Raw genomic sequence first — 25,859 nt, 5'->3', positions numbered from 1 at the left:
CTGGCGGGGGTTTCAGCTATGTCGCTTACAGTTGACAATGTTTGCAATGGAATCCAGACAACATGCTGTTATCACCATTGTTCCACAACAAAATGGTGCTCACTGATGATACCATGTTGGCTTTACCCCACCCACACAGAATTTTGTACCAACAGCTAAAAATAGTTCTATTGTGGTCTCATCTGACCAGAGAACAGATTTGCATTTGCTATGTCTCTCACGTGCCTTTTGGTGAACAGAATTCTGAAACCTTGCATACGCATGTCTTTTTTGAAGATGGCTTTTATTTTCTTAGCTCAGCTTTCTATAGTCATAGTTTTACAATGACTGGCATGTCACCTATGGGTCTTCGAAACTCCTTTTGATTAAGCTTTTGATTTCTGGCTGGAAGCCCGACTACTTACAATCATCACCTAGCAATGATTAGTGCATCTTTGAAAATTTCAGAATAATATCGTAAATAAATTGCAGTATGTTCATATAAGTTTGTAAATTGTTTCTAAGGCCTTGTAAAAACAGGTTTAATTATTCTACAATCATAAGACACTTTAAAACAGGATGCAGAAGAAGAAAAACATTTTCATAAATATTTTATGACTCACCTGATCATGTAACTAATAAAGATGGCATGCTGCACTAGAAATTTATTATGTAAAAGGGGGAATTATTGCAACTATTCAACCAGTTTTATCTCTGTAGATCCATAGACACAATGTTGTGTAAAACAGTAGTCACTCCATGATGTTTTATTACAATATTAAGAAAAGGGAAAATATATACAAATCTTTCTGATAGAATTCTATCCATGCAATCCTAGATGTCAACCAACACACGTTTACAAAGGTCTGCAACTGGTTTACCACAATTGGAGAGAAAATTTACTAAAATTTAAAAATATATACTGAAAACACAGTGCTCATGGGCAGGTTTTTGTGACTCATCAGTTCTGCTTTTGTGCAGCTAAGGCAAGAATTTATGAATCACACTGCAGCTTTTAGAAAATCTGCCTCACTGTCCTCATTTGTATTGCCGCATTTAATAAGGAATATGTGTTATCTGTGTTATTCTGATTTCTCATATATTAGTTTAAATATAGAGCATGTGTTAATGTTAACTCCAGTAGGAAAAGAATAAAAAACGACCAATCAATAGGACCAAAAATATTGCAGATCTTCTAACTGTAAAATGAGCAGAGAGATGACTTAGCAACGTGCTGCTTCTCCTTCACTCTTCAAACAGCAGGCTATGGGTGTATTCTAAACCTAGATGTGCTTCTGATATAGTGGTGTTCAAGGACTTAGCTGTTTTGTCTGACAATCAAAATCAGCCTGTAATTACAAATCTTTGATGTAGGATACATGAATACATGTTTGTATTACACATTGAAAAGAAAAAGGTATAAAAGGGCAGGAAATCCCTTTTAATACATTTGACTTTATTAATGACTTGTTTGCTTACTGCACATCAACACCACTGTTCGTGCTGTCTGTAAAAAGTTTAATTAAGTGTAAGTACGAGCCAGTGTATATGTTACCACAAACCTCTCGAAAGAGAAAATGTCTGTAATATAAAAATACCAACATGATACACCAGACCTGTCATAAGGAAATTGTTATTTTAGCATTGTACTTTCTAGTTTTGGGGGAAAAAAAAACATCTGATTGTTTAAAATTTTGAAGAAATCTGTCTGACATATGGGCAAGGTGTGAAAATAACACTCTCAGAATATTTAATAAATGTTCAATACCTTTGAAATTGTGGTTCTACTTACAGCACAGAACTCTCACTCTTTCTTATTACCAGTTGCAGAGAAGGACAGATGTCACCCTACACCCATAATAAAAATCAGAGCACAGCTCCCTGTTAGCTGGGATTACAACTATGACCCGGTATGTGATGGAGATATAAAAATGTCATAGAACTGAGGTGTGATTTATAGAGCAAAATGGTTTAAATACTTATAAAAATACTTTATTTTACATATTTTCAGAACAGCAAGAATGTACAATAGCTTGTAAAGAGATTTTAAAGTACTAGGAAGTATTTGAATATTTCAGAAGTTTCGAGGTTTCTTCTAACCTAAAAAGGAATCATAAATAAGCCGTTAGTTTTGAACACATAACACTGTAAAATTGATTTCAATTAATTTTTCATAATAAATACATTTGCTTGTGCTGAATAGATTCCAGGTGGCAGTCATAACGCCTTTAAGTATGTTTGGGGGTTTTCAGATGTCAAAGTAATTATACGGTATCACATGACAGAACATCTTTCCCAACCCCAAAAGCTTAGAAGTGTTTTCTGCTGTATACAAAAAAGGGACAAAGTCTGTATCCCTTTCTATTTCTTGGCTGGGACCCAGGATTAGGTAAGGCAGAAAATGCTGCTATATAAAAAAATGACATACCATACAATTCACATTTAAAGTGGGTTGGTAACTTTCTGCTAGATGTAGCAGAACATAGCCTACAGGACAAATATGAATGCTCCAACAAACTGTTAAATGAAAGTTTAAAGTCATTCAATCATTCAATCGGCTTATGTGCTTCACCCAAGCGTGGCCTTAGTCACAGACATTACTCTTAAGGAGTGTGAATTGCCTACAATTTTGTTAAACTTCTATTTAAAACAAACTTTTAACTTAATAAGTGGATACCTTGCGGTGCTGATATTTTCACACTTCCAGACGTTCATTTAGAAAAAGAAGTTTTAATATAGATACAAAAAGCCAGAATACTTGTACAGACATGCTATTAAAACAAGCCTAAAAGAAGTTCCATAGGAGCATGCCACGATAGGAATAAAAATAAAAAAATAATGTAGTTTGACATTTAACAAATATTTTTATTAATTTTAGTTTAACAGCTCAGAGAATTTTGATCTGAATATAAAAAGTGAAAAAAAACACAGCAGAATAGTTGGTGGATTAGCAAAGGCAATGGGCCCGATTTATTACAAGCTCCACAAGATTGGAGAAGATAAACTGTCATGGGAGAACCTAGGTGATCCAGCAAACTCGGAATAAATCAGGTCAAATACGTGGTTGGTTGGTAAGGTAACCCACAACTCTAAATGCTTAGCTCAAGCCTGCTATCACCTTTCCCATCTCAAGCAATTTAAAGCAGCAAACTGTACAAACAAAGTACATTTAGAAAAGTTCTTCCTTGTTCTCGGTTCATATACTTTATGGCTAAACATTTAAATATTTAAAGGATAGCTGCTTCTAGCAATTTTGGATCTTGTTTACTACACAAATACATTGCAGCAGGGATATCATATGGTCCCTAGCAGAGTAGTAACAGAATCAAACATGTCAAGCAGATGAGCTTATTCTGTCAGACTGCATGCAAGCTGAATATAAGCAGGGAAATCTATACAATAAATTGGGCTTGTGATAGCGGCAGGACAACTTTCAACACATGAAAATAAAGGGCAAAAGTAAGCGGTTATCACACAAAAAGAACCAATGAGTTTTACAAATACAGTTATCCAACCATTTCATATATCAGTTTGATATATGATATGGTTTGATCAGATCAGCTGGCTTCCAATTCCTGGTGTCGCTATCATTTCTAATATAATATATAACAGTGTTTTATTATTATTACACAAGTATTTATATAGCGCCATCATATTACGCAGCGCTGTACAAAGTCCATAGTCATGTCACTAACTGTCCCTCAAAGGAGCTCACAATCTAATGTCCCTACTATAGTCATATATTATTAATGTAGTCTAGGGTCAATGTTTTAGGGGGAAGCCAAATAACCTAACTGCACGTTTTTGGGATGTGGGAGGAAATCGGAGTATCCGGAGGAAACCCACACAGACACGGGGAGAACCTGCAAACTCCATGCAGATAGTGTCCTGGCTGGGAATCGAACATAGGACCTAGCGCTGCAAAGGCCAGAGTGCTAACCCCTGAGCCACCGTGCTACCCAGTTTTATTAGGATACAACAGATAAATGATAAAGATGTGAAGCCTGCCTGGTGCTACTAATGTAAATAGTGGAGAGGTTTAATAGACGAACTTACATTTTATCCAATCGGTTCATTTTTTGTTTTGTGGTCTCCTGTGAACCAATATACAAAGGTTAGTTGTTTACGGCATGAAAAATAGAAATGTAAAAGACAAAGATTACAACCAGGCAGAAGACATGGGTGTAGAACAATGAACACTTATGTTGTAGGAAACCCTTATTGCCTGATCTCCTCTTCTATTTTAACTCTTACTGTTTAGGATTTACTGAGGATTATCACCAGCTTTCATAAGCAAGTCAAGTGTTCTCTTATGTGTCTGTACCTGGTGGACCATATTTATCTACACTTTAGAGAAAACCCAACTTAATAGAAACATGGAAGCTGCTACTGATGATTTCTCCTTCTAAAAAGGTTAGATTTCCAGAAGATTCTTAGTCACAGATATGGAACAAAGAGGAAGATAAATTGTGATGTCACTATACTTCCTAATCTGTATGATTGTTCCTAGTTGGTAAATGGAAGAGTTTTGCAGCCATATCCAGTAAGGAAACACTCATTTCTCTACAATAGCAACCTTTTAATGCCTCCCAGTACCAGAACTACAAAATAGTTTACACAATTTACCATCTGTCATTTAAGAGTTAAACCATCATGGCCAACTTTTTCTTTGCTGCTCATTATCCTCAATACCAGCTGTATTAGTACAGCTCAGAAAACATTTCTATATGACAATGCCTATTTGTTCTTTGGAATGGAATTCACAGATTCATTGCCCAGTTTGACTTACCTTGAAGTCTGTCAAACTGCTGTAATTGATGTCACTGACTATGGGAGATGTGTCTGCAGATAGCAAGGAATTGTATCCAGATGACTGATAATTGTTCATTGGCAAATTTACCTTGCTGTTCAAATCTGAAAGAAATGTTAATTTTAAAATAACATTTGTATGTTTACTGTGTCGTTATCAAACAACTTGATTTACTGTATTTACAATGTGCATACATTGTTTACATGAAATACTACTGTTGCTGGTCTGTGACGAGCATTCTGTGCAGTTCTCAGTGTTAAATTATAGACACAGCGCAGTAGCAAGTAACCCAGATAACATGAAATCTAAACCTTACACTTAAGAATGTGCTGCTGATCGCTGTGGAGATAAGGAAACCACCAGTGCTATTAACAGATAAAAAGTAGACCGGTGTTAGTTTAAAACCATGACATATTATTTTTACATAATAAAACACTTCAAAACTTTTTAAACACATATTAACGAAACTCATATATTATTAATAGCTTAATAAAATCATGTGGTTGTTGTAGCGAAACTTTCTTTTACAAGAGATACTATATGATGATCTTGTCACTAGATGGCAGTAGAGCTGCATCCTGCTTGACCGGTATCAGGAGAGAATGAAACACCAAAAAAGTCAAAGCGATTGTCACATGTATATCAATGTGTTTTGGGGTTTTTTAGTACTATTACTAGATAAGCAGAGTTATATCCAAGGGCGTATTTAAAGAGATATATATATATTGATTATCACATACCACTATCGAATGCCTGCAATTCTGAAACAGATCATGAACTGAAAGCACAACTACTAAAGCAAAAAGAACCCCACTAAATGAATAAACCTTTGCATTTGGATACATTTTCTATTGGATAGATTGGGAATAGACAATTATTCTAATAAAGAGAACAATAAAATAAGATGTAAAGTGGTTTTCAGAGAGATATGAGAATATTAATAGTTGGATTAAAAATCATAAGTGTCATTTTGTCCACAGATAAAACAGATTGAAGTTTATTTTTAGTTTTCACAAGAAAGTCTGGGTGGCACTGGGCAGAGCTGCACACCGAGGATCTCTGGGATGGAGAGGAAGGTAAGTGCAGGGAAATTGTACTTTGAAATTACCTTAGAAATTAGAAACCATACAATCAATTTACTCAAAGACACTTACCTGGAGAAACATTATTTGTGATTCTACTTGATGTACGCTCTTCACTTATAGAGGCGAATTCTGTTGCCAAATCTTTCTAAAAACCGTAAACAATTTTTTCAATGAATACAAATATAGTCATAAAGCCATCTACAGCATTAGCATAGTGCTTCCAAGTTAAATATTTAATACTGAACTCTGGCCAGCTATGAAAAGAAAAATCCATGTAGGTATACCCCTCCATATATAAAGAATCTAGTATATGTTTAGTCTCAAGAGCATAGGGATGTACAGAAAATAAAATATATTCCCCGCTCTCTTTCTCTGGTATAGACAATTGGTTCTACGAAGCTGACCAGAGTTTAGCTTTATTAGCTATTACCTTTAAAATAGGGAAGCTAAAATAAACCCTAAGCGGACTTGGGCTTTTTAAAAGCTGAAGCAAACAATAGCAAGCCAATAGCAAACAAGTAGTGTCTATCATTTTGTTACCTAGAAAAAAAAAAAAAAACAAATTGGCTAATTAGTAGTGGTGAAAGACATCCCTTTCACCTTTCTTTTGTTTAACTTTGCCCAGTACTAAATAGTATTTCAATGCTTGATCTATTTCCCAAATGTGAAAAAAGAAAGACAACTATACATATTTGTTACACATATACACATTAACATATTCTTTAGGCTTTTCTCCGCCGTTATAAACCCAGTAAAATTTGGGATAATTTCTCAATATCAAGGCCATTTGTTTGCTTCTTTTATGTAAAAACATTTATTTAAAGAACTCAAGCTTTAGGTTGCACACAAGTTAATAACTACCGGTAATCATCCCTTAACCACCCGGCCGTTAAACCCGACCTTGGTTCGGGGTAAAACACTTGCAAAAGGTGTTAAACCCGAACTTTTCTCAGGTGGGTAAACAAACATTATATTTCAATCTGATTGTCATACATTGTATGACATTCGGATTACAATTGAAAGAATATACTTACCCAGTCCCCGCAGCTCCTCCGGACACGTCTGTCCTCTTCTGTCTTCTCCCGGCGAGTGCGGTGACGTTGTCCTGGGTTTCCCGGTGACGTCGCTGCTTGCGTCGGTGCGGGAGGTGGGGCGGGAAATTCAAATAGCTTTGTATTGAGCTCAATACAAAAAAGCTGTATTGAGTCCAATACAAAGAAATCTTTATATAATATATATATATATATATATATATATATATTTGTATTATATATATATTATATAAGCTACTGTACAATTACATTACATTATACACTTTTTTTTTTGAAGATTTTTTTTTATGTTTTATTAAAAAAAAATGTTATTATTAAATTTTTAAAATTTTGGACATATTTCAGTGAGTTATAAGTAATTATTGAGTAATTCGGTGAATTATAGCCTACAATATAAAATAAATTTCCATCCCAAAAATGTAACACTTTTAGCATGGAAGTACAGAAGTTCGGAAAGAATTAGAATACCCGGCGTTCGCGTACGCATCCCTCGGCGATTCCTGATGATGTCCGTGCATGCGCCCGTCAATGGGGGTCGTAGCGGGAAATTCAAATATTTTGTACTGGATTCAGTACAAAGTCCTGTATCCAATCCAATACAAAATATTACAAAATATATTTAGATATGTGACGTTGGACTCTGTTTTAAAATTTACAACACTAGGGAGGTGTTTTAGAAAAATATATTACTATACAGTATACCAAATTATTGCATTTTCAGTATTTTTGATTTATTTATGTATTCTTGTTTAAGCTGATTTTTGTGTTTTTTATTTAATTTTATTAAAAGTAAGTTTTTTTTTTACATGATTGTGTTTCAAACATTTTTTATATTCATGATATCTACTAGACCCTTGTTCGGACATATTTCTGTAAGTTACAGGTCTACAATTTAAAAAAAAAAATTTCATGAAAAACAGTGTACCGCTTTTGGTACAGAAATCTAGACATCAGTGAAACGCCCAGGTGGTTAAAAGGATACTTAATGCCAGGAAGCACCTGGTATCCTGACATCCCCTGGGCCACAATGAACTCTTGCAAGCATGTGTGTCAGTTAAATCATCCCAGCCCAGCCCAACAAGAAGCTGAAGATTGGGACCAGGAAGAAAAGTAATAATATGGGGGGCTCACTACCCTATATTTTAATGCACATCAACACACTGGTTGCAGCTTACTTAGAAATACACAATCCTTCAGACTGACATCCATCCATCAAGTCAATCTGATATTTGCACAACTCCTTCCAAGGGCTAGACTTCTGCTTGCATTGAAGTTGAGGGGTCCTAAGTAGAGTACTGAGGTAGTGTGCTCTGAGGTTTTCAGAAAGATATATACAGTACCCTACAAGTTCCTCCCACACTACACTCTGCCTGCATTGTATTACAGAGACCCAGCTGATGGCTTTATCATAGTTATATAGTAAGTCGGGTTGAATATTATGATAGATAATAGATATTATTTTGAAATTTAGGGGGATTACATGACAAACGGAAGGCAAGGTTATAATTCTGCTTTAAATGGTTATAATGCATGAAAAAAAAAATCTATTGACCTAAAAACCCAATTTTAATGCAGGATTGTTGACAGCACACACAGAACAGCATAAGAATGCTCCAAAATAGGTGTGAATCCAGCCTCAATAAAACAAATCAGTCCTTCAAGCTGGTACTGCTGTGTCATCTTTCTAGCTAATCCAAAATCCTCTGTGAATCCTTTGGCATGCATTAAATGTCTACTTATAAAACCACTTTATAAAAATAAACAATCGTCCAATGTATTTATTAACAATAGGATTTATTAATAATATTCAAACCTTTTTTGACTGCAGCAGTCGATCCGTTTCTAGAAGCAGAACACGGCTGAGGAGGTTATTCCAGTCACTCTCATCAATGACTAATTTGCCTTTCATGCTATTCTCCAATGTCTGTAGTCTTTCCTCCATCCAATCAAGCCGTGCAAGTTTCTCCTGACATTCGGCAAGCTGTGCCTTCAGTAATTCTATCTGGGCATCCTTTGATTCCTACACGAAAACAACAGATTTACAAATCATTGGACTAGCTCATTTTCATGTAAAAGGAATGGACAGTGTAAAAACTATGCCCAATAGTTTCTGATGTATATATTACTACCACTAGGCTTTGTTGTCAGAGGAGTTGAACTTTAAAAGCTACCCGCAGTATAGAAACACGGAACTTAAAATGCCAACTATTTAAAGTGGAACTATAAAAATCTGCAAAACATTGTGATCAGGCAGGTCTGTATTGCAGACAAGGCAATGTCCGTTCAGTAATAAATCACATTTACCTGCCTGATCGATGCCTCCTACCAAAATCAATAAAATAAAATGCACTGCTTTGCCAACATTCTCACCATATCTTCATACGGGCCATCTGCTTCAGATTCAGAGCTTGCCATTTCTTCCTGTGTTGATGACACAAATTTTTCAGAAACTGTAGGTAAAGCTGGAGTTTCACTGCCAGTGTGTCGTTCCACAAGAAATTTTTTCTATAGAAATAAGAAGAATACTCAGCATCTAATTATACAAAACTACTAAATGTACACATGGCTGACTTTTACCATGTAGTAACCCATGTATCCCATTCAGAAGTCACCTTTGCTTGTATTAGATACATTACAGTACTAAAGATTGAAATCCATCGACTTACAGCACTGCTTTGATACGCAGAATATCCCCAGCAACCTTTCCTTTATCATATTAATTAGCCACAAGAAGGGGGAAAAAAACTAAATCAGATGTTAAGAAATAACTTTCTTCTGAAGCTGCCTAATCAGTTTCTCTAATGCTGGTCATGTGACAAAATGTAAAAAACACTGATCATGTGGACGTTGGGGAAGGGAGGACAGAAGTTTAGGCTGTGTTAGCCATTTTACGGCTTACTATTACCATTGATCCTTCCTTCTGCCACAGACCATGTGAAAAACAAACTTTTTAAAAAATCTAATTTATTGCAGTTTTAAAGAGAGGTTATATAGACAAAGGAACACAACTAAAATATTAAAGACCCAAAGAAAATCGTAGCAATATAACAATATAAAACTAAAAGTATGCTTGTATAACAAAATTGCTAATACCATGGCTTCAGTAATCTTACAATACTAGAAGACGGATATACCACAACACAGATCACATAGTAAAATAAAAAAGCACAAAAAATGCAATACAACATAGTAAAGAATATCAACCAAGCCCAATAACAAAAATCTAATACCCTGTCAGAAATAAACGGTTTGTTCATATGACAAATAAATGTCTTTAAAGTAAATTGCTTGAAGTCTGCTTAAAATAAATAAATAGGCAAACAAATTTCAGTTGTGAGGAAGGTCTATTGTTAAACATCTGGCTATATACATTGTACACGTCTACCTGGAGATTCGCTCTCTATGAACCCTGATTTATTAAAGCTCTCCAAGGCTGGAGGGGATACACTTTCATCAGTGAAGCTGGGTGATCCATGTGATGTGAGAAGTGTGTTCTCAGCAGAGCAAACAGGACATAAACCAGATATTGACTGTTAAGTGCAAAGAGTGGAGGAAATGCATAATTTCTGGGCTAATCAAGGCTTTAACGGCCGATAGAGGTCAACAAAGGATGAATAAAAACAATAATATGTATTTTTTCTTTCCTTTCAACACTTTTAGATTTTAGGATATTTTTCCTAAAATATAAATATTATAGTAAAGAATTCACACTCAAATCTGATACTAAAATGCACAATCATGAGGACACAGAATATTTAGAGGGGGTTAAAGGGTACAATATCTTGTCACTTTCATTTAAAAATATGGCTTTTTTATTGCTGAAGTGCAACCAGTGTTTTTACATTTTGTTTTTTTTTTTTTTTTTGGTTTCCTACTAAAAAGTCTCATCTTCCTGGTGTAAAATTGCTGAAATTTTTATCTATTTGGGGGCCTGCAAACAGATCCATATGGAATAAAACATATATATATATATATATATATATATATATATATATTACATTGGCCATATTAGTGTAAATCCACAAATATGCTAAATACATATTAAGTAGCCATCACAAACACAAAAACAACAATAAAGAATTAAAAATGAATCCTTTGTGGATTCCTGTAACCAGTAAAACTCAATCTCTTACAGCAGATGAACGACGACGACTCAAAACTTCCTAAAAAATCTCCTTCCAGCCTTCTTCCATGTTGGAAACAATTTCTCAATTGCAGAAGGAAGGATTGCTTATAACAACATGTAATACAAAGTGAGAGCGGTATTCATCTTCATGACATAAATAAAGCATTGTACTTACTTGAATTAACTTTTCAGTTGAAGCCTGCACAGAAGACTCTTCTGGATAAAATATTTCCAATTTATCTTTTGACAAAGTTTTTTTTTTAGTTGGTTGCACTTTCACCTTGAAAAACAAAAGGAAAATAGAAACTAATCATTAGTTAATCATTAGTTAACATTAACTAATCATCACTAATTGCTGCACTGTACAGGAGTTAGGACCCATGCCAGAAGTGTATGTAGGAATATTTTCAGGAGGTTTCAGGGAAGCGAGTACAAAGTGTTGGATTTGGACTTTTATAATAAAGGAATGATGTATTTGATCAGAATGTACACTCAGCATAATACAACTAACTTGGTTTTCCGGAGAGCATAATGGGAATGATATCCATGTCTCTAAGGACATACAGATGAATATCCACATTTGTTACTAATAAAAAATATATGTATCTTTAACACTACCCAAGTTATATGTGTTTATGCCTTAATATGCAACAGACATATTATTCGCGAACATGGCGGCTGGCAACTGAACTTTGCTAAACGGTATTAGGACTGATGTTCAAAAATAAATCATGATCCGTACTGGTGAGGTCTAGTCATATACGACAGGTATTTTTAATATTTTAATTTAAGATTAATTAGAAGATCCCTTTTTTTGTTTTTTTAATTCACTGCCCAGAGGACTTCATAATTTATGGCCATGCTGGCACATTGTCAGGAATTTTACCTTTTCATTTTTTTGCTTTACTTTTCCCTGTTTGTGAGGCAAAGACATCCACACCATATCAAAGTGGATGTAGTCATACATTCCCCACATTCAGTCTTACCCTTTGTACAGCTCTTCCCAGTGCCAGACAATGTGCCAAGAATAAGGGAATTCCCTAAGTCTGCGCAGGAGTTACGTCAACCATGCCCAGCCAATCAGGATGGCTGAAGATCATCTTAGGAAAGGGAAGAAAGATTGCAGCACCCTGAAAGGGAACTTGTCAGCTGAGCATGGCAGGTTTACTCCCGCTTTAAACAGAAATGTAGCAGCTCTTCTATACAGTGTATGCGTGTTCCTGGTAGGTAAAAATAAATAGAACGCCCATCCATCATGGGTAATATTAGTCCTAAACTATATAAAAAAAGACAAATATAAAATCTATTTATTCTGAATTGAGGTAAGTACTGCACACAGAAAATTCCATTGTTCCAAAGATATAGCCCTACTCAAGGCAAAACTTATATACAAAACTTTTATACAGATATTGTCTGTGACTCTACATGAAAAGGAATAAGTGTCATTTGGACAGAAAAGCACAGAAAAATCCCAAAAAGGTTGTGAAATTTCTCTGCTCTATTTGTGTTTCAGGCTGAATTTTAGCTTCAATTCTGTAACAAGAAATATAAAGCAAATCTAATTAATAAGCCAGAATCTGAATTAGGTGTACAGAATTCTCTATCTATAGGTTTATTTTTCCTCCCACTGCTTCACCGAGGCCATGGTAAAAGTACCGGGTCACACAAATGACCAGAGGCGCAAGCTTCAGAAATATTCACTTATGGTAAATGTTTATACTACACTGTTTCATGTCAAATGCAATACATTTTTACAGCTGCCAAGAACTCCCACACTTGTTGGTTGAGTGTATTCACAAGGAAATATGTGAAATTATGGAATTATTATATTCAGACTACTTGTAGCAAATACACTAGATATGACAAATCACATATAAACCTTAATGTCTGACTTTTACAATAAAAAATAAATAAATAAAGCCTTTAAACCGTGACGGTTTATCAATTAAGACCCAATTGTATTAAATAAAGCTGGTAATTGAGGATAAAAAGCACAAATTGATAGGAATTGAAAAAATTGACCAATAATAATTTCACTTTTCCACCTGTTCCAGAGAGGACGCTACAATTCTAAAGATTGACGTTTTTTCCTTTCCAGTAATCATTACAAATATTTTATCCCCTCTGGCCAAACAGACAAAACAACAAATTGCACTGGTAATCAACCTAAAGAACCCCAAGAAACAAGTCTGTCATCCTATGTTAGCCTTTTGTTACCCTCCTGCCTCCATAACATTATGGCTGGACCCTAAACTGGATTAACTGACTTCAGAGCTATACAACAGTGTTTCTCAATCTATGTAACATTAAGAGGAACCTTCTGCTAACCCCTGCTTTAATTACTATATCTACAGATTATAGTACATAACTGTGGTGCTCCTTATTCAAAGAACCCCTAGCAACCTCTGGAAGAACCCTGGGGTTATATGGAACCTTGGTTGAGAAACACTGCTATTATTATTTAAATATGAATATAAATATATTTATATAGCACCAACATATTACGCAGCGCTGTACAAAGTCCATAGTCAAGTCACTAGCTGCCCCTCAAACAGGGCTCACAATCTAATGTCCCCACCATAGCCATATGTCTTGAATACAGTCTAAGGTCAATTTTGGGGGGGGAAGCCAATTACCTTAACTGCATGTTTTTGGGTTGTGAGAAGAAACAAATTATCACTGATGAATACTTTCTATTAAATAAGGGAGAGAATGTAAATTCAACAGTTGACAAGCACATCACACTACCTTTGCCTGGAAGCCCATAAACAGAAATGGGCATTCCAGAGATCTGTGGCCATCTAGAATATTCCCATTGTTTCACAGAGCCTGATTCACCAAGCCAAATCGGAAGCTCGCTCTATTTGGAAACATTTCCCAGAATGCTCTAAGGAGAGTTTCCTATGAGTACAAGAACATCTTGTACAATAACACATACACAATCTGCGCGTGAAGCCTAAGACTAATTATCTCTCCACAATTTAGTTAAACAAATCTATAAAAGCTTGGCTTCAAATGAATTTGGTTCCACAAAACATATGAAGGCTTCACTGGATTATAAAAATGTTTATAGACATTATCATTACTGACATAATACATTTGGCATGCATCAAAAGGTTAAATATATGACCAAAAGACACTCTGTGCTAAAACAAAGCATATTTAAAGGACTGTGATGTATAGGTGCTGGTAAACATTAAAGACGTATGTTCACCTTGGGGAAATGGGATTTAACAATATTAAACATTTCCAGGCAGTCACCATTCCACCATTATAAGCCTGTGCTGGAGGTACTGGTATGTGAATATCTGATAATAAAGACTTTACTGATCAAATAGTACATGATTGACTGACTTCCTTCCAATATATAGGACCAGATGTGACAGTGTAAGTGAACTGCTGGAACATTACTGACCAGAGAATAAGCCAAACTTTTACTACTAATTTAAAAAAAAAGTAGCACTCCGCTATTGATGATGTGGAAGGTAGCATGATCCAATAGTTTGGTAGCTGAAATTTCCAATGAGACTTCATTAAAAAGATACTATTATCAGATATTATGAACAATTTATTTTTAAAACACTTGTAATGTTCCCTGTTCCTAAACCCCTTCGTGTATGTGGATACAAAACTAGTAACTGGTAATGGTATTCTTTATATTCCACAGCTAGGACCAGGATAAACAAAATCAAGAATGGCAGCCAGTGAGACATCTGATCATCGTCAGCCACATATCAAACGCTGCCAGTGGAAGCTGAAACCTTCTCTCCTATTTAGCCAATGTGTAGAGTCTATTAATATTATTATTATTATTATTATTATTATTAATAATTATTATTATTAATAATAATAATAATAATAATAATAAAGAGTATTTATATAGTGCCAACATATTACGCAGTGCTGTATATTAAGTACGTGTTGCAAATGACAGTCAGATACAGACAGTGACACAGGAGGAGGAGAGGACCCTGCCCCGAAGAGCTTACAATCTAAGAGGTGGGGGATATAGCTATTTGAAAAATGTCCCTCAACAATAGGAAGTCCCATGATTTTATTACTGTTGTATGGCTGATTATGTATTGGACCTCCATGTTCCAACTGCAACAAATATTACTTGCAGTTCAACGCAGGCCAAACATAGCCACTACTTGTCAAAAACAGTGCTTATTTAAAATTCTGCTCTGCAACTGAATATCTGCACGTGTAAAGAAAGCCCGTCTTGAGCCCTGTTTTTGGCTTGAGAAACAAAAACACATTAGAATAAATTAACTTAGATGTTTCAACACGTGAGCTATGCTCAGACTAGAAGTAAAAAACTGCTCCCACATGCCTTGCTATGGACAGCAGGTTCCCAGGAGTGGTAAAAGCCACGTGTTTTTTTACTGCTAATCTGAACATAGATTAATGTTGAAATAACCTAGAAAATTCACCTCAATATGGTTTTTTTTTGTCCTTTTAACCTAACCAGGAAAAAAAACAAAGTGTAAAGTTCCCCCCAATAGTGAATCTAGACACTTCAATAGGCTTGGGAGCTCCCTTCCATGATAAGAAATGGGGTAGCCTCTCCTATCCAAAAAAGGTCGACTGGAATCCAGTTTGCAAGTAGGCAAAAAGTGTGTAGTCCCCTTCCTTTCTGACAAAAAACAGACCACGCTTGCCCCATTGGCGGGGAGGGCCATAGTCCCACAATGTAACCTGTGTCGTGGGGGGGGGCTGTGGGCGGTGAACTTAATTGGGTTACTACTTATTAAAGCAGAACTAAACAAAATAAAAAAAATAAATAATAAAAACACACACACCCACCCTTAATTCTGCTGATCCGTTGATCCATCGGGAGGCTTCTTTGTTTAGGTCCCGTGTCATCCCAGTGACCTTCTTCGGCCCGGCGCAAAGGAAGTGCTGGGTGCTGTTATCCTATTGGCCATTCTTACAGGTTCTTCTTTGTACATCACCCCCATCTCGCACTGCGCAGCAGCGAGATCAGGTGACATAGATGGGGAAAAAGGTTGACGATCTTACTGCACATGCGCAAGATTGGCAATTTTTTTCTCCCATTACAGAAAGGGCTCCTTGTGATCTGGCATGCACGCAAGGAGCATCCCAAAAGCTTCCTTTCCAAGAGGCTCTGCCCTCCTATGATCAAGAAAGAAAGGGGAGGTGCTGCACCGTCTTTTTTTAAAAATTGTAATTTTTACCTTACCCTTTTTTACCCTAAAAGGGTTGTCTATCCTTTTATGTAAAGTAAAAATTTTGAGTTTAGGTCCACTTTAATGATTTTCCTCTGCTTAGAATATATATTTTTTTCCTAAATCAATCTGCTCTACCTGCTAAACCTTGACTGACTAGAACACATAAAATAGCACATAAAAGAAAATATGTGCTGTAGAAAACTCTGTGACCTGTGCAATATTATAATCGTGTATATTGATTGTATAAAAATGCATGGTAAATGGACACTTCAGTAAACAAATTATGATGATCGTTATGCCTTTGAGAATGAATACACATGCTTACTTGACATCACTTGTTTAAAAATTGTGTGATAGAATTAGTCATGCTGGAAGCGGATACATCATATTCAGGGTTTAGATAAACAGTGGACTTAAGCTGCGTACACACGTCCAATTTTTATCGTTGGAAATGAACGACGAACGATCGATTGGGCAAAAATCGTTTGTAAAAAAAGTAACCAACGACGCGGACGACCGAGGATAGTCGTTGGAAATGAACGACCGGACCGGCGGATCGGACGACGATCGTTGACCATCTATCGTGTGTACGGTCGTTCATTGATCGTCCATGGTCTGAGCATGTGCGGTGAACGAACGTTCGCTCACTTCCTGGATCGTTCAAACGATCGCATCTATCGTGTGTACAATATCTGCGAACGATCGTGTCGTTATCTGTATGTACAGGATCGGTGCTATACGATCGTTCGCAGATATCGTGCAGGATCGTTCGTCTACCAACGATAATAATTGGAAGTGTGTACATAGCTTTATAGTGTTAAAAAGCACTAGATGAAGACTAGAGAATTCTAGACAGGATAAAAATGAGATAAATAACTTCCCAACCCCTGCAGCAATTTGCAGGCCAAAGTATGACAAAAGAGATTAGGCAAAGAATGTATAGTCAAACCAAACGCCATGTTTACTATTTAAACCACCTAAAAAGAAAAACAAATAACTAGAGATACTTGTGCCACGGCCATTATTTCACTTTGGAAGTCGTGCACTGTAGAATACATTCCCTATAATAAGCCAGGGTTAATGGGAAAATTGCGAACACATGTCCTTCTTAAAACAAAATCACATTTCCTAGGCCACAAACCATTTCATCAACTGCTAATGGACTCCAGATCAACTGGACAAAAAACTCCAATTTTCCAACTCCAACTCCAAAGCCAATTTATAATTAAGACATTTTCAAAGGTTTTCACTCAGAAGTGTCAGGGTTGGATAGCAGAAATGAAGCATATCTTCATGCAAATACCAACAGAAATGGAAATCAGACTATGTTCTAGAAGAAGCAACCCAAAACACGACATACAGGGAAAAAAAAAAAAAATGATCCAGGCAGGAGCGGCCCCCACCACCTGTCATCTTCTATTTGGGTAATGGTTTTGTGAAAATGAATTTGACTGTAAAAAAGCCCATTGTCAAAGTATTTTTCTGCAAGTATTTATGCAGTGATACTTGACAAATTCTAACATACTCCCTCACTGTTAAATACCAAAGTGTTTTTGTTAGAGTTGAGTTTGAAGTTGCAAGTTCAAAGGGCATATTAAGTTGAATCAATAAGTTGTGAATCCTAGGAAAGTGTGTAAAGAGGCCAAATATACATCCACCTACTTTTTACATTGAAATAGTAGCAGTTATGAGAAGTGGTGAACTGTACTCAGGGTTTGACGTATAAAGCTTTGCAAAATAGATTTCCCCTATAAATAAAGTTATGATCACCCATAGGATTTACCCTAAGTTCAGGTTTTAAAAAAAATATTTTTTTTTTTCCCTTGCCCATTCCTTCAAAGAGCCTGCAGAAAGTATTGGAGACTGCAGAAAGTATAAAGTATGAAGCAATGTGAAGAATTTCATGCACTCTGGATGCCCACTAAATCGGGCAGTTCCGTTGTTGTTTTCGCCCACAGAAGCATGTAAAAAAAAAATTAAATCCAGTGATGCCCAATTCCTGCTATTACCAACTTGTCTATAATTAGTTATGAATTTTGGAACTGCTACATTACAACAAAGGTAAAAAAAACAGGAAACTATAGGTTTAGGTTCCCCACCATTATATTTTGCTAATGTTGGCTACCTGTAAGCCTTAACTTTTTGTTATTTCCATACATTTTCTGAAGTAAAACCTACAACTAAAAAATGTAAATGTAAAAAAAAACAGTACATGCGAGAAAAATTGTGGTACCTTGGTCTGATTTGTGATTTCTTTATGTTTTTTCACCACACAATCAATAATGTCACAGACTGTCTCTATCTTTCTTTCAGCAAAAGCATATTGAAGAAACTGCTGCTTTGTAAGTATAGGCTTGTATTGGAAAAGATCTCGGAGAACCTGCAGGAAAATAAAAGTTGAAATACAAAGTTTATATTGTAAAACAGACTATAAAGCAAACATAAAAGACTGTTATATGAGTATATATATATATATATATATATATATATATATATATATATATAAACAATTGGTCTACTTTAAACGGTACACACAAAAACATTTCGTTTTCTCTCCCTCCCATTTTTACATTCTCACAACAAGACTAATTTAAAATGTCAAATAATGTGCAGAGGTTTAAAAAAAACATTTAAAAAGATTCATAAACATTCTATGATATAAAATAACAAATGTATTCAATTTTCTTTAGGTTTTTTGAGGATTAAACAATTAAAAGAAACATACGTTACCTTGTAAACAGCATCAATAAACCTTAGATCACTCTTTGCAGAAAGTTCAACATCTAAAGACACCAGGATCTCTGAGATATGAGTTGAGTAACCAGTAAAGGTGTAGCTGATGATGGGAAGCGATGCTGCTGGATCTCCCTTCACCAAACTTTAGGAATGCATTAAAAAAAAAAAAAAGAAGATTAGGTGATGCCCAATAATCCCCAGAAAGCTACTTTTATTTTTCTGCCAGAAAAGGGGCTAAAGGAATCTAAAGCCCTCCAATCAAACCATAGTAAAATAAAGTCTACTTAGAATTAGATATATTCTCATGCCTCTTTTATTCATTGACAGAATTATTCCTCATTTTAGGACTGTGGGTAGAGCTATGCATGTAGTTTACTTGCACTTTTGTGGCCAAATGCACAGCCAGAGCTGCTAGTGTATAGTGTAATTAAGATCTAATATTATACAGCCATTCCTGGGTATGGAAACCATGACTTCCATAAAGTTGGAGTACTTTTAAATAAATGGTTCTAAGCTTTCTGCAGAAAACACTAATTGTACTGGATGTGCATTTGGGTATAATCATTGGGTATAAAGACAAGAATTACATAGCAAGACCCTTAAATTAGAAACAATATTGTAATTGTTAGAAAGTGAGATCCAATAGGATGAATAATAGGATTTTTTCTTTTTAAAAAATGCAGAGGTATGCCATTAGAATGGATTGTGCACTTTTATAAATTAAGAGATTGTTTAAAATCTGTGATTGGCGTTCAATTTAAGGGGCAATTACACCTTTTTACACATCTGAGGCAGGGGAAGAAAATAATCAACTTTTAAAAATAACACACCTTTTCTAGATTGTTTTAAACTTAAATCAAGTCTGGAATTTTCATTAGAAAATCTTTACATTTTCATATGCAAACTACAGAAGCAATGTAATGCAATGTCTCATTCCATAGTGGCCTGTTGACAGTTATAAAAGGTCATTGGAGGAGTGAAGAGAGCGGCTAGGGGGTATTGTTTTTACCAGGTCAAAAACGTAAGTTGGTCAAGAACTGTGGAGGGACATGATGGCAAAGCACAGGAGCTTGAATTTGATTCTAAGGTGAAATGGAAACTAATGAAGAGAACTACAAAGAGATGCAGCGGAAGAGGAGTGGTGGGAAGGATAGAGGAGTCTGGCTGCAGCATTCATAATAGATTGCAGACCTGGAAATGTTCTGAATATGGGGGGTAAATGAGAGGGCAGAATCAAAGATGACGCCAAGACAACGTGCCTGAGGGGAGGGACAAATACAAGTGTTAACAGTTAGAAATATGTCAGGGGGAGATTTGGCATTTGAGGGGAGAGAAGAGATGAGTTTGGTTTTATCCAGGTTGAGTTTTATAAATCAGGCAGCATGAAACCTTATCCAGGACTGAGGGAGACAAGTCCTATAATGTAGTGCTCAATATCACGCATGCACTGCAACTTTAGTGTGCTTATGACATCAGCTATGAATGTTACCTGTTATGGTGACACATGACAAAGGGAAGCACGGTGGCTCAGAGCTTAGTGCTCTGGCCTTTGCCGTGCTGGGTCCCAGGTTCGAATCTTGGCCAGGACATCTGCATGGAGTTTGCAGGTTCTCCCTGCGTTTGTGTGGGTTTCCTCCCACATCCCAAAATTCATGCAGTTAGGTAAATTGGCTACCATCCAAAACTGACCTTAGACCGTATTAAAGGCATTTGACTGAGGTAGAGACATTAGATTGTGAGCCCCTTTGAGGGACCGCTAGTGACATGACCATGGACTTTGTACAGTAATATGATGGCACTATATACAGTGTAATATTAATAATAATATGTGTGCAATGGAACTTATACATGAACAGGATTCAGATGCTGCAGTACAACATGAGTGGAAGTAATGTACTGCGATTATAGGAGAAGAAGAGAAAACCTCTACAATAGCTACACAGAACAGAACCCGTGCTAGGCTTCTAGTGATTTGGAAAGTCCCTCATTTCCTGACCTGAAAGGTAATATGGTAATATAGTGGCAGTTTACACAGTGCATCAGCATTTTACAGCAATGTCCGTTTGTCCTGGATGTGACTACACAAATCAGGATATAAAACTTTAACAAACTTCAAAAGATAAAGGTTTCATTAATTTGCTACTTAGCACACTTGATACATTGTTTACCGAGGCAAAACCCTGGCTAAAAATGTTTAACTTCCACCTCTTGTTCCAGTACAATGTTCATAAACAAAGATAAACTAAAAAAAAAAAACCCTTCTTTTCCTCCTGGGCTATATTTAGACAAAAACTTCAGATGAACTTATTATCAAAACCACGAGGATATAAACCAGACATCCCGAGAACTAGGAAAAATCTGTTTGAAAATATCCCAAGTGAAATGTTAAAGGAGAATTCTTCTGAACTTTTAGAGAAATGCGATAGATGAGTATTTCCATACATGATGTGTGGATTGACACATAGTTAAAAGGCAAAGAAAATGCTGGTCAGAACCAGTCACCTGTTATTATTATGCAATAGGACAATGTTATCACAAGAGCAAGGAGCTTGGCCAACAGATAGTAAAATGTACTGTCATTGTAATAAAATAAAAGTATCATTATATCTGTACATTTATGTGGGAATGGATCCTTAAGCTGGGTACACACATGCAATTATTGTCTTTGGAAAGGATCTTTCACGATCACGACTAAGCACTCCACGATGCATGAATGAGTGCTGTACATACAGCACTGTTCTGCTCTATGGAGAGTGAAGGGGGAGAACGACGGAGCAGCACCCCACTGCGCGCTCTCCCACTTCCCTTTGCTATAGGATCGTTCATTGTCCAGTGTTCGTGGATCCACCAGGACGGTGGTTCGGACGATAGGTGCTGTACACATGCCAGATTCTTGTCTGATATCGGCTCCTGAGGCGAACCATTGGACGTGTGTAGGTAGCTTTACTAGATAGAACAATACCCAATGACACATGATATAAGGGCATACAGGGCCTGATTTATTAAAGTTCTCCAAGACTGGAGAATATACACTATGATTGGAGAACCTGGGTGATACAGCAAACCTGGAACAAATCTGATTCGGCAGCAAAAAGGTTTGTAATAAGTAGCAAACGCTTTTTAAAAATCTGTTCTAGGTTTGCAGGATCACTCAGGTTCTCCAATGATAGTCTACATTCTCCAGTTTTGAAGAGCTTTGATAAATCAGGCACATTGTATCAGGTATGCCCATTTATTTGCATGTCAACTGGCCAAAGCTACACCTACCTCAAGTTTAGTAATTATGAAGGTAATGGATGTGTACTTTATTACATTGCAGAGCACTGAATGTGTTTGTTTGTTCTCAGACAATACGCAATATTTCATCATACATGAATGAATGAGAATGTGAAGGTGGCCTCAGTCACACCCTGTGGTACTGCAACTGGATCTGTATCACAGATGTGGTCTTCTGTTTCCTTAGCAAAAAACTAAATATTAGCATCTTAGAGAAATGTTTCCCAAATGTTATAAGAGATGGGTGGAGGACAGCTGTATGCTAGTAATACTATACATATTTCAGAATTGCGTAGTACTAAGGTTGGTGGATATCTTATAACAAAAGTATAAATTCTATGTTTACAGACATTTCTTCCCTGGAGAGCTGGGGCTGGGTAAGTGCTTGCAGCCATGGTTACTGTATGCGGACTGCCACACACTGCATGACTTTAATAAGGGCAGGCACTCACATTTGGGCTTTTTTTTTTTTTTTCAAAGTTTGGTGACAAGTACAAAATCACCAGCAGTAGTTACACACGAAACCCTGTAACCCAGGTGCTGATGATCGGTGCACAACAGTAATTTTTCTGCATTGAGAAGTATTGTGTTCAGGTTCAGCAGCTACAAAACAGAAATGTGTGGCTGCTTGGTTGATGATGTGAGATGGCAGTCAGGACAGCATGGGATGTGTATTACTGCTGTATGCTAAGGAATCTTCCAGTCACCCCAAGCCCTGGCTCTGATCACACTACAAATGTTCAGAATCCTTGTCCTGGCAGTGGGTGTCAGCGTGTGGGCAGAGCCCGGCTCATGTGGAGAACCAGCACATGCCAATGATCCATATGTGATTGTTTAGTTGAAAGTGTTCATATACAAAAAAGAGGATGCTCAGACCCATGTGGTGCATTGGCAGCGCATTAATAAAAAAAAAACAGGTAGCCTGACAGCAACATATACTACCCTGTGTGCAATAACGGCATATGTCTGAATATTATATGAGAGATAATTTAGGTTGCTTTTGCTGCATGGTTAGAATTAGACAAAGTGTTTTTTTTCCAATAAAACATCAAGCTAAGGAGCTTTGCGCACTGAGCAGTAACATATAGCAACCAATAAGAAGTGATCCTTAGATGATTGTTTTATTCTTTATCTCATAGGATGGACAATGCACACCTCAGATTAGTTGCTACAGAGAATGCTCCCCTTATCATTACCAAACCTTCTCATTCTATGATATAGGATTTATAAAAGGGACCGTACCCGGAATACTCCACATCCCTGGGGTAAGCAATAACTCGCAGCTTTTGCTCCAGCTTTCGGAGGACGCCTTTTATATCTCCTGTAGTCATGGCTTCTACTTTCTAATGAATCTGCAGAAAAGAATAAAACAATATTATCACATGATCTACTCACAATATACAAAGCAAATAAGAAAAAATAAGAAAATACTAATAGAAATCTTATATTATTAATAATAATAAAACAGTATTTCTAAAGCGACGGCATATGTTGTTATGCTGTACAATAAAACCCTTTCTAGTCAGAAACATCTGCTAAAGGGAACATTACAACTTTCTTATCTAAAATCCCATTTACAGCCCCATTTATTATTGCAATATATATAAACTTATGCACATACATTCAGGATTAACAGGTGAGACATGGGATGTAGTACTTGAGCCAGCACAGACCTGTAACTGCAGCACACACATTTATATAGATAGATACACACAGATATATATATATAAAAGGAGAGAGATATACACACACACATGTTCACATAAACATATACAGATACATACATACATACATACATACATACATACACATATATATATATATACAAACACAAATGTTCACATACCCGCACCATTGACATTCACTAGGACTCCTGCACCGGAAATATAACTCAGACTATGTATCAACAATACACGAACGATCCATATGACCCCGCCCCCTCCTTCTAGCACAGCCAATGATTCGCTGACTCGCATGTAACTAATCGGGATTCTTCTAATAGAAGCGCACTATGGTGAAAGCTAATACAAAAGGAGCGCTGATTGGCTCAGATACGCGGGGCGGGTTCGGGGGGTTGTGGCTGTCAGTATTTGACCGTTGGGCGGTTGGTGGTGTGTTGCTCCGGGCAGTTAATGGAAGGTTAAGTTAGGTTGCGCCTAAGCTGGAATGCTTGGCGCGTGCTGTGATGAGGAAGCCGGCAGATGTGATTAGGACGGGAGGGAGGGTGGGTTTTATAAAAAAAAAATGATTACCGGTACATTAGTGAGGGCCATTCTATAATTCATATACAAATCCAACAGCCAATGAGAACACGTATTGCAGTTTAAACAAACTAGCTATGCTTGTTGTCAGTGTAAACCTCAGGGAGTTCTCCTATTGGCTAGCGGTTGTCACTGTCCTTGTTAAAAAGCAATTCCATAACCTGATAAGGGATCAGTAACAGGGAAATATTATCTGTGTCTTTACTAACATTGTCAGATCTCAGCATTCTGATAATGTACAAATTCTTTTGATACCATAAATATTCACTATGCACTTTTTTTGGTTCTTAAGGATAATATCACACAGTCCACAATTTAAAATTCTGACATTTATTTAAACACACAATTCCTTTAAATGTCTGATCTGTTGCTCATGTGAACTTGGTATTGCTTTTCTATCCTGATGGTAGGTGGTGATTGAAGGACTGCAGACTGCTTGTATCAGCTCAGACCTGGGGGATTGGTCATAGGACTGATAAAGTAATACTGTGTGAGATTGCTTATTTTATCTAAATGTAATAGTTGCACTTAAAATGTTACAATGTTTCACTTTTACTTCCTAAACTAAAAAAAATAAAGTCCACTGATATATTAAAGCCGAGCTTCCAGTGTTACTGATCCTTGATCAGGCAGGTGATTATTGCAGAAGGCAGGTGATGTCCTTCTATAATAAACCTCTACCCATGTGTGCTACACTAAAGAGTAAAACCTGCCGAACACAGACACCTCCAGGAAAAGGCTCCGGGATTTAGGGGTCACATGAGAAGTGAACCGCTGAACTTACCGTCACCTATACCGGCACCTATGGTGATAATAGCACACCACGGGCTCGTGGAGTATACGTTGGAGTATTTCTCACCTACATAGGGTCAGGGGCTTTATATTATATCCTAGTTTAGTAAAATTTTGGGTATTTTTTATTCCAAATCCCTTTCTGGCACACTCCTACACTGGAAGGAAATATAAGTGGCAATGGGTGCCTTACATTATAGCTATACCAGATCAGAATTTAGTGAAAAAATAGATTTTATAAATCATTTTATGGCTTTTTTTGCAGTAAATGATTCAGTCTTGTCTGAGACCCAGGCATGCAGGGAGGCAGAGGATGGCTCCCCTTACCCGCCTCTGTGTGTGGCTGTGCCTGTGGAGGGAGCCAGCATGTCAGGGGGCTAAAAAATGATCATACAGCCATTGCCTGTTGATGTAGCTCCCATGTCTTTTTGGCTGCACATCAGTGCTGGCCCCCTGCTCATCCTGACTACACTCCCCTAAAATCCCTGGTACTTCACATGGATTATTGGATCTTCTGCATACACTTTTAATTGTACTGACTACACTGCTT

The 25,859-nt window shown here is 36.7% G+C and overlaps 1 protein-coding gene across 1 annotated transcript; it reads right to left on the bottom strand.

The window, feature by feature from the left end:
• Nucleotides 1-1,949: 1,949 nt before the first annotated feature.
• CEP44 (centrosomal protein 44) lies at nucleotides 1,950-24,195 on the bottom strand. The gene is made up of 11 exons (XM_072406065.1): nucleotides 24,103-24,195; nucleotides 23,499-23,608; nucleotides 18,975-19,122; nucleotides 18,478-18,624; nucleotides 11,228-11,332; nucleotides 9,297-9,431; nucleotides 8,740-8,946; nucleotides 5,944-6,019; nucleotides 4,769-4,893; nucleotides 4,036-4,073; nucleotides 1,950-2,079 (listed from the first exon to the last, which is right to left on the bottom strand). The coding sequence occupies exons 2-11, from the start codon at nucleotides 23,585-23,587 to the stop codon at nucleotides 2,034-2,036; spliced, it is 1,116 nt and encodes a 371-aa protein (XP_072262166.1). The 5' UTR covers nucleotides 23,588-23,608; nucleotides 24,103-24,195; the 3' UTR covers nucleotides 1,950-2,033.
• Nucleotides 24,196-25,859: the final 1,664 nt, after the last annotated feature.

This window comes from Pyxicephalus adspersus, chromosome 3 (assembly GCF_032062135.1).
Source record: "Pyxicephalus adspersus chromosome 3, UCB_Pads_2.0, whole genome shotgun sequence".
Taxonomy (NCBI): Eukaryota; Metazoa; Chordata; class Amphibia; order Anura; family Pyxicephalidae; genus Pyxicephalus; species Pyxicephalus adspersus.
The sequence above is the reverse complement of the archived record's forward strand: the minus strand, read 5'-3'. Positions and strand labels throughout refer to the sequence as shown.